Source organism: Ranitomeya imitator, chromosome 7 (genome assembly GCF_032444005.1).
Source record: "Ranitomeya imitator isolate aRanImi1 chromosome 7, aRanImi1.pri, whole genome shotgun sequence".
NCBI lineage: Eukaryota > Metazoa > Chordata > Amphibia > Anura > Dendrobatidae > Ranitomeya > Ranitomeya imitator.
This window is the reverse complement of record NC_091288.1, coordinates 222,503,674-222,517,455: the sequence shown is the minus strand read 5'-3', so window position 1 is coordinate 222,517,455 and position 13,782 is coordinate 222,503,674. Positions and strand designations below refer to the sequence as shown.

The 13,782-nt window shown below is 43.5% G+C and overlaps 1 protein-coding gene across 1 annotated transcript in view; it reads left to right on the top strand.

Annotated features, from left to right (window-relative positions):
* LOC138645674 (uncharacterized) overlaps positions 1 to 13,782 on the top strand; it is a 29,653-nt gene extending 15,871 nt beyond the window's left edge. Inside the window, exon 4 of the mRNA XM_069735131.1 lies at positions 12,968 to 13,782. Within this exon, the coding sequence (XP_069591232.1) occupies positions 12,968 to 13,293 (326 nt within the window). The 3' untranslated portion in view covers positions 13,294 to 13,782. The remainder of the gene's footprint in view (positions 1 to 12,967) is intronic.

The window sequence follows — 13,782 nt, the reverse complement described above, 5'->3', positions numbered from 1 at the left end:
TATATACGTTTATACGTGTGTTTATAGGTCTTATGTATGGCTATATTTTATATGTGTGCTTATGTATGTGTGCTTTTATATATACAGTACAGACCAAAAGTTTGGACACACCTTCTCATTTAAAGATTTTTCTGTATTTTCATGACTATGCAAATTGTACATTCACACTGAAGGCATCAAAACTATGAATTAACACATGTGGAATTATATACTTAACAAAAAAGTGTGAAACAACTGAAAATATGTCTTATATTCTAGGTTCTTCAAAGTAGCCACCTTTTGCTTTGATGACTGCTTTGCACACTCTTGGCATTCTCTTGATAAGCTCCCAGAGGTAGTCACCGGGAATGGTTTTCACTTCACAAGTGTGCCCTGTCAGGTTTAATAAGTGTCTTCAAAGGGAGATTTGTAGTTAAAATTCTGCGCTGCCGCTAAGATGAATTTCAGGAGAGTATAGTTGATTCACAGTGGTTTTATTCAACTCGTTTCAGGGGTCTCATGCCCCCTTCATCAGGAAATACCACACAGAATATACAGGCATCACAGGTATAAATAGTTTTGCTAGGTTACAAAAAAAATGAGCACCAACAGGTCAGATGACTCGGGGTCAAAGTTCAATGATAACACACAATTAACAATTCAAACGATTAGAGAGGTGTATATATAATGACAAAAATACAATGACATCTTTTATGTTTCTAGACAATAGTTCCAAATTTGCAGCATTAAGGAGGAAATTAAAAAAAACAAAAAACGATGTCTACTTAAATGGACAAGAACCTGTAAAGGTACCGTCACATTAAGCGACGCTGCAGCGATATAGACAACGATGCCGATCGCTGCAGCGTCGCTGTTTGGTCGCTGGAGAGCTGTCACACAGACCGCTCTCCAGCGACCAACGATGCCGAAGTCCCCTGGTAACCAGGGTAAACATCGGGTTACTAAGCGCAGGGCCGATGTTTACCCTGGTTACCATTCTAAAAGTTAAAAAAAACAAACACTACATACTTACATTCCGGTGTCTGTCGCGTCCCCGGCCTCAGCTTCCCTGCACCGTGTCAGCGCCGGCCGGCCGTAAAGCAGAGCGGTGACTTCACTGCTGTGCTCTGCTTTACGGCTGGCCGGCGCTCACAGTCAGTGCGGGAAGCTGAAGGCGGGGGACAGACACCGGAATGTAAGTAACATAGTAACATAGTAACATAGTTAGTAAGGCCGAAAAAAGACATTTGTCCATCCAGTTCAGCCTATATTCCATCATAATAAATCCTCAGATCTACGTCCTTCTACAGAACCTAATAATTGTATGATACAATATTGTTCTGCTCCAGGAAGACATCCAGGCCTCTCTTGAACCCCTCGACTGAGTTCGCCATCACCACCTCCTCAGGCAAGCAATTCCAGATTCTCACTGCCCTAACAGTAAAGAATCCTCTTCTATGTTGGTGGAAAAACCTTCTCTCCTCCAGACGCAAAGAATGCCCCCTTGTGCCCGTCACCTTCCTGTTGTGAATTCTGTGGTCACAAGTGGTATTGCAGTCTCTGGGCGTCCTCCCTCAGGTGTTTTGGTGAGCTCGTTGGCTGCCTTGCTATTTAGCTCCACCTGAGTCTGTCTTCCTTGCTCCTTGTCAATGTTCCAGTGTTGGATCTGAGCTACTGCATCTTTCCTTGGACCTGCTGCTCTGCTAGATAAGTGCTTCTAGTTTGTTTTCTGTTTTTTCTGTCCAGCTTGTTATTATCTTTTGCTGGAAGCTCTGAGAAGCAAAGGGGTGCACCGCCGTGCTGTTAGTTCGGCACGGTGGGTCTTTTTTGCCCCTTTGCGTGGTTTTCGTTTTAGGGTTTTTTGTAGACTGCATAGTTCTCTTTGCTATCCTCGCTCTGTCTAGAATATCGGGCCTCACTTTGCTGAATCTATTTCATTCCTACGTTTGTCTTTTCATCTTGCTAACAGTCATTATATGTGGGGGCTGCCTATTCCTTTGGGGTATTTCTCTGAGGTAAGTCAGGCTTGTATTTCTATCTTCAGGCTAGTCAGCTCCTCAGGCAGTGCCGAGTTGCATAGGTAGTGATAGGCGCAATCCACTGCTGCTTCCAGTTGTGTGAGGACAGTTCAGGTACTGCAGTCTACAGAGATTCCACGTCTCAGAGCTCGTCCTATTGTTTTGGGTTTTTGCCAGATCTCTGTATGTGCGCTGATTACTGCACGCTGTGTTGCCTGATTGCCAGCCATAACAGTACAAGGAGCCTATTCAATGATTTCCAATAGAGGGAAAAAAGAAATCCTGACATCATTTTTTTTTCTTAGCTCTGTCTTCAGTCTTTTTTTTCCCCTAGACATTAGAGTGCTTCAGGACACAGCTGTGGACATGGATATTCAGGCTCTGTGCTCCTCAATGGATAATCTCGTTGTAAATGTACAAAAGATTCAAGATACTATTGATCAGAAATCGATGCTAGAACCAAGAATTCCGATTCCTGATTTGTTTTTTGGTGACAGAACTAAGTTCCTGAGCTTCAGAAATAATTGTAAGCTATTTTTGGCCTTGAAACCTCATTCTTCTGGTAATCCTATTCAACAGGTTTTGATTATTATTTCTTTTTTGCGCGGCGACCCACAGGACTGGGCGTTTTCTCTTGCACCAGGAGATTCTGCATTGAGTAATATTGATGCTTTTTTCCAGGCGCTGGGATTGCTTTACGATGAGCCTAATTCAGTGGATCAAGCTGAGAAAAATCTGCTGGCTTTATGCCAGGGTCAGGATGATGTAGAACTATATTGTCAGAAATTTAGAAAATGGTCAGTACTCACTCTGTGGAATGAATCTGCACTAGCGGCTTTGTTCAGAAAGGGTCTCTCTGAAGCTCTTAAGGATATAATGGTGGGATTTCCTATGCCTGCTGGTTTGAATGAGTCTATGTCCTTGGCCATTCAGATCGGTCGTCGCTTGCGCGAGCGTAAATCTGTGCACCATCTGGCGGTATTGTCTGAGAGTAAGCCTGAGCCTATGCAGTGCAACAGGACTATGACTAAAGTAGAACGGCACGAACACAGACGTCTGAACAGACTGTGTTTCTATTGTGGTGATTCTACTCATGCTATTTCTAATTGTCCTAAACGCACTAGGCGGTTCGATAGCTCTGCCGTTATTGGTACTGTACAGTCCAAATTCCTTTTGTCCATTACCTTAATGTGCTCTTTGTCATCATATTCTGTCATGGCGTTTGTGGATTCAGGCGCTGCCCTGAATCTGATGGATTTGGATTATGCTAAACGTTGTGGATTTTTCTTGGAGCCTTTGCGGTGTCCTATTCCGTTGAGAGGAATTGATGCTACACCTCTGGCCAAGAATAAGCCTCAGTACTGGGCCCAGCTGACCATGTGCATGGCTCCTGCACATCAGGAAGTTATTCGCTTTTTGGTACTGCATAATTTGCATGATGTGGTCGTGTTGGGGTTGCCATGGCTACAAACCCATAATCCAGTATTGGATTGGAACTCTATGTCGGTAACCAGCTGGGGTTGTCAGGGAGTACATGGTGATGTTCCATTTTTGTCTATTTCGTCATCCATTCCTTCTGACATCCCAGAGTTCTTGTCGGACTTTCAGGATGTATTTGAAGAGTCCAAGTCTGATGCCCTTCCTCCGCATAGGAATTGTGATTGTGCTATCGATTTGATTCCTGGTAGTAAATTCCCTAAGGGTCGTTTATTTAATTTGTCCGTACCTGAACACACCGCTATGCGCAGTTATGTGAAGGAGTCCCTGGAGAAGGGACATATTCGCCCATCGTCGTCACCATTGGGAGCAGGGTTCTTTTTTGTAGCCAAGAAGGATGGTTCGCTAAGACCGTGTATTGATTACCGCCTTCTTAATAAGATCACTGTTAAGTTTCAGTATCCCTTGCCATTGATTTCTGACCTGTTTGCTCGGATTAAGGGGGCTAGTTGGTTTACTAAGATTGATCTTCGTGGTGCGTATAATCTGGTGAGAATCAGGCAGGGAGATGAATGGAAAACGGCATTTAATACGCCCGAGGGTCATTTTGAGTATCTGGTGATGCCGTTCGGACTTGCCAATGCTCCATCTGTTTTTCAGTCTTTTATGCATGACATTTTTCGTGAGTATCTGGATAAATTCTTGATTGTTTACTTGGATGACATTTTGATCTTCTCAGATGATTGGGAGTCTCATGTAAAGCAAGTCAGAATGGTTTTCCAGGTACTGCGTGCTAATTCCTTGTTTGTGAAGGGATCAAAGTGTCTCTTCGGTGTGCAGAAAGTTTCATTTTTGGGGTTCATCTTTTCCCCTTCTACTATCGAGATGGATCCGGTTAAGGTTCAGGCCATCCAGGATTGGACTCAGCCGACATCTCTAAAAAGTTTGCAGAAATTCCTGGGCTTTGCTAATTTTTATCGTCGCTTCATCTGTAATTTTTCTAGCATTGCCAGACCATTGACCGATTTGACCAAGAAGGGTGCTGATTTGGTTAATTGGTCTTCTGCTGCCGTGGAAGCTTTTCAGGAGTTGAAGCGTCGTTTTTGCTGTGCCCCTGTGTTGTGTCAGCCAGATGTTTCTCTTCCGTTCCAGGTCGAGGTTGATGCTTCTGAGATTGGTGCAGGGGCGGTTTTGTCACAGAGAGGTTCTGGTTGCTCAGTGTTCAAACCATGTGCTTTCTTTTCCAGGAAATTTTCTGCTGCTGAGCGTAATTATGATGTGGGCAACCGAGAGTTGCTGGCCATGAAGTGGGCATTCGAGGAGTGGCGTCATTGGCTTGAGGGTGCTAAGCATCGCGTGGTGGTTTTGACTGATCATAAGAACCTTACTTATCTTGAGTCTGCCAAGCGCTTGAATCCTAGACAGGCCCGTTGGTCGTTATTTTTTGCTCGTTTTGATTTTGTGATTTCATACCTTCCGGGCTCTAAAAATGTGAAGGCGGATGCTCTGTCTAGGAGTTTTGTGCCCGACTCTCCGGGGTTATCTGAGCCGGCGAGTATCCTCAAGGAAGGAGTCATTGTGTCTGCCATCTCCCCTGATTTGCGGAGAGTGTTGCAGAAATTTCAGGCTAATAAACCTGATCGTTGTCCGGCCGAGAAACTGTTCGTCCCTGATAGGTGGACTAGTAAAGTTATCTCTGAACTTCATTGTTCGGTGCTGGCCGGTCATCCAGGAATCTTTGGTACCAGGGAGTTGGTTGCTAGATCCTTTTGGTGGCCGTCTCTGTCGCGGGATGTGCGTGCTTTTGTGCAGTCCTGTGGAATTTGTGCTAGGGCTAAGCCCTGCTGTTCACGTGCCAGTGGGTTGCTTTTGCCCTTGCCGGTCCCGAAGAGGCCTTGGACACATATTTCGATGGATTTCATTTCTGACCTTCCCGTTTCTCAAAAGATGTCTGTCATTTGGGTGGTCTGTGATCGCTTTTCTAAAATGGTCCATCTGGTGCCCTTGGTTAAATTGCCTTCCTCCTCTGATTTGGTGCCTTTGTTCTTCCAGCATGTGGTTCGTTTACATGGCATCCCTGAGAATATTGTTTCTGACAGAGGTTCCCAGTTTGTCTCAAGGTTCTGGCGAGCCTTTTGTGGTAGGATGGGCATTGACCTATCTTTTTCCTCGGCCTTCCATCCTCAGACTAATGGCCAGACCGAACGAACCAATCAGACCTTGGAAACATATCTAAGATGTTTTGTTTCCGCTGACCAGGATGATTGGGTGTCATTTTTGCCGTTGGCTGAGTTCGCCCTTAATAATCGGGCCAGCTCGGCTACCTTGGTCTCTCCATTTTTCTGCAATTCTGGGTTCCATCCTCGTTTCTCTTCAGGACAGGTTGAGTCTTCGGACTGTCCTGGTGTGGATTATGTGGTGGACAGGTTGCAGCAGATCTGGACTCAGGTAGTGGACAATTTGACCTTGTCCCAGGAGAAGGCTCAGCTTTTCGCTAATCGCAGACGCCGTGTGGGACCCCGACTTCGTGTTGGGGATCTGGTTTGGTTATCTTCTCGTCATATACCTATGAAGGTTTCCTCTCCTAAATTTAAACCTCGTTTTATTGGTCCGTATAGGATTTCTGAGATTCTCAATCCGGTGTCTTTTCGTCTGACCCTCCCAGACTCCTTTTCCATACATAATGTATTCCATAGGTCGTTGTTGAGGAGATACGTGGCACCTATGGTTCCATCTGTGGAGCCTCCTGCCCCTGTTTTGGTGGAGGGGGAATTGGAGTATATTGTGGAGAAGATTTTGGATTCTCGTGTCTCTAGACGGAAACTCCAGTATCTGGTCAAATGGAAGGGTTATGCTCAGGAAGATAATTCCTGGGTTTTTGCCTCTGATGTCCATGCCCCAGATCTTGTTCGTGCCTTTCATGTGGCTCATCCTGGTCGGCCTGGGGGTTCTGGTGAGGGTTCGGTGACCCCTCCTCAAGGGGGGGGTACTGTTGTGAATTCTGTGGTCACAAGTGGTATTGCAGTCTCTGGGCGTCCTCCCTCAGGTGTTTTGGTGAGCTCGTTGGCTGCCTTGCTATTTAGCTCCACCTGAGTCTGTCTTCCTTGCTCCTTGTCAATGTTCCAGTGTTGGATCTGAGCTACTGCATCTTTCCTTGGACCTGCTGCTCTGCTAGATAAGTGCTTCTAGTTTGTTTTCTGTTTTTTCTGTCCAGCTTGTTATTATCTTTTGCTGGAAGCTCTGAGAAGCAAAGGGGTGCACCGCCGTGCTGTTAGTTCGGCACGGTGGGTCTTTTTTGCCCCTTTGCGTGGTTTTCGTTTTAGGGTTTTTTGTAGACTGCATAGTTCTCTTTGCTATCCTCGCTCTGTCTAGAATATCGGGCCTCACTTTGCTGAATCTATTTCATTCCTACGTTTGTCTTTTCATCTTGCTAACAGTCATTATATGTGGGGGCTGCCTATTCCTTTGGGGTATTTCTCTGAGGTAAGTCAGGCTTGTATTTCTATCTTCAGGCTAGTCAGCTCCTCAGGCAGTGCCGAGTTGCATAGGTAGTGATAGGCGCAATCCACTGCTGCTTCCAGTTGTGTGAGGACAGTTCAGGTACTGCAGTCTACAGAGATTCCACGTCTCAGAGCTCGTCCTATTGTTTTGGGTTTTTGCCAGATCTCTGTATGTGCGCTGATTACTGCACGCTGTGTTGCCTGATTGCCAGCCATAACACCTTCCTTGGTATAAACAGATCCCCAGCGAGATATTTGTATTGTCCCCTTATATACTTATACATGGTTATTAGATCGCCCCTCATTTGGCTTTTTTCTAGACTAAATAATCCTAATTTCGCTAATCTATCTGGGTATTGTAGTTCTCCCATCCCCTTTATTAATTTTGTTGCCCTCCTTTGTACTCTCTCTAGTTCCATTATATCCTTCCTGAGCACCGGTGCCCAAAACTGGACACAGTACTCCATGTGCGGTCTAACTAGGGATTTGTACAGAGGCAGTATAATGCTCTCATCATGTGTATCCAGACCTCTTTTAATGCACCCCATGATCCTGTTTGCCTTGGCAGCTGCTGCCTGGCACTGGCTGCTCCAGGTAAGTTTATCATTAACTAGGATCCCCAAGTCCTTCTCCCTGTCAGATTTACCCAGTGGTTTCCCGTTCAGTGTGTAATGGTGATATTGATTCCCTCTTCCCATGTGTATAACCTTACATTTATCATTGTTAAACCTCATCTGCCACCTTTCAGCCCAAGTTTCCAACTTATCCAGATCCATCTGTAGCAGAATACTATCTTCTCTTGTATTAACTGCTTTACATAGTTTTGTATCATCTGCAAATATCGATATTTTACTGTGTAAACCTTCTACCAGATCATTAATGAATATGTTGAAGAGAACAGGTCCCAATACTGACCCCTGCGGTACCCCACTGGTCACAGCGACCCAGTTAGAGACTATACCATTTATAACCACCCTCTGCTTTCTATCACTAAGCCAGTTACTAACCCATTTACACACATTTTCCCCCAGACCAAGCATTCTCATTTTGTGTACCAACCTCTTGTGCGGCACGGTATCAAACGCTTTGGAAAAATCGAGATATACCACGTCCAATGACTCACCGTGGTCCAGTCTATAGCTTACCTCTTCATAAAAACTGATTAGATTGGTTTGACAGGAGCGATTTCTCATAAACCCATGCTGATATGGAGTTAAACAGTTATTCTCATTGAGATAATCCAGAATAACATCCCTCAGAAACCCTTCAAATATTTTACCAACAATAGAGGTTAGACTTACTGGCCTATAATTTCCAGGTACAGTATGTAGTGTTTGTTTTTTTTAACTTTTACAATGGTAACCAGGGTAAATATCGGGTTACTAAGTGCGGCCCTGCGCTTAGTAACCTGATATTTACCCTGGTTACGAGTGATCAGTGACCAAAAAAAGGTCCTGATCATTCCCAGCGACCAACGCTCTCCCAGCAGGGGCCTGTGACACATAACGAGATCGTTAACGATATCGTTGCTATGTCACAAAAAGCAACGATATTGTTAATGAAATCGTTATGTGTGAAGGTACCTTAAGAAAAGGAGCTACTCCAGTTCAGAAGCGAATGCCTTACAGATGAACTACCGTGTGGAATCAACAAGTTGCTATTTTCTTATCGAAAATCCATTGGAATCTTTACATTAAATGTGGAATAAAATCATGTTTTATTATTTTCCATTAAAAAATATAAATATATGAAAATTAATTTGTGGTGGTTTGGGGTGATCTAAAATTACGAAAATTATAATTAGTGAGTTTAAAATTGTGTCATGTACGTAAGAGTAACAATTTAAGCTGCGAACCAGCGCTCAAGGTGAGCGCAGAAACAAAGTGAAAGTGACACTTCACCGTCCAGGGATCAATGATAAGATATGATATGTAACAAGAGACAATTTAACATTGCCAGAGATCACAAAGAACAGCAGAGTAAAGTATTGTGTTAAGTGCTCCTGTGGGGAGGTCATTACACCCTGTGAAGCTGCCACAATCAGCAGCAGCTCCCTGGATTTCATCCCAAGGGTAAATAAACCATTGTTCAGGACACAGTTGTGATGGAGACAATTTGTATGGATTAATCAAGAAGTGAAAGCGCTCCTCTCTGAACAATGGTTTATTTACTCTTTGGATTAAGTCCAGGGAGCTGGTGCAGATTGTGGCAGCTTCACCTGGTGTAATGACCTCCCCACAGGAGCACTTAACTCAATCCTCCTTTTCTCTGCTGCTGCGGCTGCTGCTGTGTATTTCTTCATTCCCCTCCCTTGGCAATGTTATATTGTCTCTTGTTACATATGATATCTATCATTGGTCCTTGGACAGGTGAAGTGTCACTTTCACTTTCTTTCTGCGCTCACTTCAAGCTGGTTCGCTGCTTAAATTGTTAGGCTATGTGCACACGTCAGGATTTCTTGCAGAAATTTCCTGACGAAAACCGGAAATTTTCTGCAAGAAATCCGCATTTTTTTTTGCATTTTTTTCCCGTTCTTTTTAGCATTTTGCAAGCGTAATTAGCTTGCAGAATGCTAAAGGTTTCCAAGCGATCTGTAGCATCGCTTGGAAAACTGACTGACAGGTTGGTCACACAAACATAGTGTTTGACAAGTGTGACCAACTTTTTACTATAGATGCTGCCTGTGCAGCATCAATAGTAAAGGATAGAATGTTTAAAAATAATAAAAAAATAAAAAAAATGGTTATACTCACCTGCAGACAGCTGATCTCCTCAGCGGCGTCCGTTCCTATAGATGGTGTGTGTGCAGGACCTTCGATGACGTCGCGGTCACGTGAGCGGTCACATGAGCGGTCACATGACCAATCACAAGACGGTGACGTCATCGCAGGTCCTTCACACAGAGCATCTATAGGAACGGAAGCTGCAGCGTGCACCGCTGAGAGGCGGGAGGACTCCGGGGCCATCAGAGGGTGAGTATATCACTATTTTTTGTTTTAATTCTTTTTTTTACCAATTATATGGTGCCCAGTCCGTGGAGTCTCCTGTCCTCCACCCTGGGTACCAACCGCACATAATCTGCTTACTTCCCGCATGGTGTGCACAGGCAAATTTATTGAACATGTTGTTTTTTTTTTCCGCGATGTGATTTTTTCACGGAAAAAAATGCAACATTTGCACAAGAAATGCAAAATACACTGTAAATAATAGGAGGCATGTGTAAGCGTTTTTTTCGCGCTTTTATCACGTTTTTATAGCGAAAAAACGCGAAACAAAAAGCAAAACAAACTGAATGTGTGCACATGGCCTTACTCTTATGTACATGACGCAATTTTAAACTCACTAATTATAATTTTCGTAATTTTAGATCACCCCAAACCACCACAAATTAATTTTCATACATATATTTATATTTTTAATGGAAAATAATAAAACATGACTTTATTCCACATTTAATGTAAAGATTCCAATGGATTTTCGATAAGAAAATAGCAGCTTGTTGATTCCACACGGTAGTTCATCTGTAAGGCATTCACTTCTGAACTGGAGTAGCTCCTTTTCTTACAGGTTCTTGTCCATTTAATTATGGATCGTGTTTTTTTTTTAATTTCCTCCTTAATGTTGCAAATTTGGAACTATTGCCTAGAAACATAAAAGAAGTAATTGTATTTTTGTCACTATATATACCTGTCTAATCATTTAAATTGTTAATTGTGTGTTATCATTGAACTTTGACACTGAGTCATCTGACCTGTTGGTGCTCATTTTTTTTGTAAACTAGCAAAACTATTTATACCTGTGATGCCTGTATATTCTGTGTGGTATTTCCTGATGAAGGGGGCATGAGACCCCTGAAACGCGTAGAATAAAACCACTGTGAATCAACTATACTCTCCTGAAATTCATCTTAGCGGCAGTGCAGAACTTTAACTACAAATCTCCCTTTGAAGACACTTATTAAACCGGACAGGGCACACCTGTGAAGTGAAAACCATTCCCGGTGACGGCCTCTTGAAGCTCATTTCTCTGGTCGGTGAAGACCTGTGGATCTGCAGCAGCCGCTATCTATATGCTCTAATCTCATCCTAACCAGGGGAGCAAATCTGGTGTATATTCCCCTCTGTGTAACGTGGATAAGAACCTATTGCGCTCTTTGTCTCCCCATTGTTTTGCAATAGGTTTAATAAGTGGGATTTCTTGCCTTATAAATGGGGTTGGGACCATCAGTTGTGTTGTGCAGAAGTCTGGTGGATTCACAGCTGATAGTCCTACTGAATAGACTGCTAGAATTTGTATTATAGCAAGAAAAAAGCAGCTAAGAAAAACGAGTGTCCATCATTGATTTAAGAAATGAAGGTCAGTCAGTCCGAAAAATTGGGAAAACTTTGAAAGTGTCCCCAAGTGCAGTGGCAAAAACCATCAAGTGCTACAAAGAAACTGGCTCACATGAGGACCGTCCCAGGAAAGGAAGACCAAGAGTCACCTCTGCTTCTGAGGATAAGTTTATCCGAGTCACCAGACTCAGAAATCGCAGGTTAACAGCAGCTCAGATTAGAGACCAGGTCAATGCCACACAGAGTTCTGGCAGCAGACACATCTTTTTTGCAAAAAACATATCAACCATCTTTTTACTAGCACTTGCTGTCCACTGTGAATTTTTTGCAACAGAGTGTTTTTGGTTTTACTGTGCTTTTTTGTGTTTTCAAGTCTCTTGGTGGTGTGAACATGTCTCTACGGGCTTGTTCACTGTGCGCGCAGCTCATATGTTCTGGTTTCACATCTCTACAATTGTTAAGAGGAGACTTTGTGCAGCAGGCCTTCATGGTAAAATAGCTGCTAGGAAACCACTGCTAAGGACAGTCAACAAGCAGAAGAGACTTGTTTGAGCTAAAGAACACAAGGAATGGACATTAGACCAGTGGAAATCTGTGCTTTGGTCTGATGAGTCCAAATTTGAGATCTTTGGTTCCAACCACCGTGTCTTTGTGCGACGCAGAAAAGGTGAACGGATGGACTCTACATGCCTGGTTCTCACCGTGAAGCATGGAGGAGGAGGTGTGATGGTGTGGGGGGGGGGCTTTGCTGGTGACACTGTTGGGGATTTATTCAAAATTGAAGGCATACTGAACCAGCATGGCTACCACAGCATCTTGCAGCGGCATGCTGTTCCATCTTTCCATCTGGTTTGTGTTTAGTTGGACCATCATTTTTTTTTCAACAGGACAATGACCCCAAACACACCCCCAGGCTGTGTAAGAGCTATTTGACCAAGAAGGAGAGTGATGGGTGCTACGCCAGATGACCTGGCCTCCACAGTCACCAGACCTGAATCCAATCGAGATGGTTTGGGGTGAGCTGGACGCAGAGTGAAGGCAAAAGGGCCAACAAGTGCTAAGCATCTCTGGGAACTCCTTCAAGATTGTTGGAAGACCATTCCCGGTGACTACCTCTTGAAGCTCATCAAGAGAATGCCAAGAGTGTGCAAAGCAGTGATCAAAGCAAAAGGTGGCTACATTGAAGAACCTAGAATATAAGACATAATTTCAGTTGTTTCACACTTTTTTGTTAAGTATATAATTCCACATGTGTTAATTCATAGCTTTGATGCCTTCAGTGTGAATGTACAATTTTCATAGTCCTGAAAATACAGAAAAATCTTCAAATGAGAAGGTGTGTCCAAACTTTTGGTCTGTACTGCATATATAGTATCTAGTATATGTGTTCTGTATGTCATATATGTATGTGTTTATTATGTGTGTATATTTATATGTGCGCACTGCGTGCCTTTATATGAATGATATGTCTATGACCTGCATATGTTTGTGTATATGTATGTTTAGTATCTGTATGTTACTTGTATACTATATGAGTACAATTGTATATGTTGTGTAGAGAACGTTGGTTGTGGCTTCTCCTCTGCTTTGTACATACTGGGCCCATTACACCCCTTGTGTAGGAGTCTCCTCCATAGATATGGTGAGACGTGTGGACTCCTCGTGTGTCTGGTGGTGACTATTTCTGCTCCTCTCCTAGGACTCTTCCCGACTGTGGTTCTGACCCATGAGATCAGTCATCATCTGTCACAAGTTAAGGAGTCGTTCCGGACGATGGGAGTGAAGAACATGTTCTCTCTGGAAAACTACACAGCCAAAGACAACGTTAAGACCCGGGGGAAACATGAGACCATCCTGAGATGTGTTCAGGAGATCATTAAAGATGTGGAGTTCCGGATGCTGGAGGAACGTGACGCCATCGGTGAGAGAATTGGCCGGAAAAGGTTCCTGTTGGAATTCGCGCACAGGAGAGAATTGGAACAAAAACAGCAGAAGGAGGAGAATAGTGTCTGTGCCATACTGTAGGGGCCCCGAGGATCCTGCTAGTGACCGATTGTCTCGCTTTGTGTACATCCTTGTGTGATTCACTTTACACCTTTCAATTCATACAAAAATAGTATTAGTACTAAATCTTTTTATTCTTTCCATATTGTGGACTTTCTCTGCGTTCCTTAGCGCATGTACCCCTCTATGTCCGCAGTAGGTCTCGGCGGGGATGGGTAACACTTCTTGAGTAGCATTTCTGCCCATGTTTGGTCATGGTACTCTGTCGTTGCTTCTCCTTTGAGGACGTTTTCTGAGACTCTGTGTGATTGTTTGATGATTTTATTACAATCATCCACTATTGAGCTGTTAGTTCTGATTTGTATCACACATGTATGTGACATTGGCTCGTGTGATCATTTGCTAATCTATGATGTATTTATTTCTGTATTTTCTGTAGTGTGAGCGCTCGCTTTCGTTAGTGCCACCATATACCATTGCTTGTTTAATAAAGATTCCCGATTACTTTAA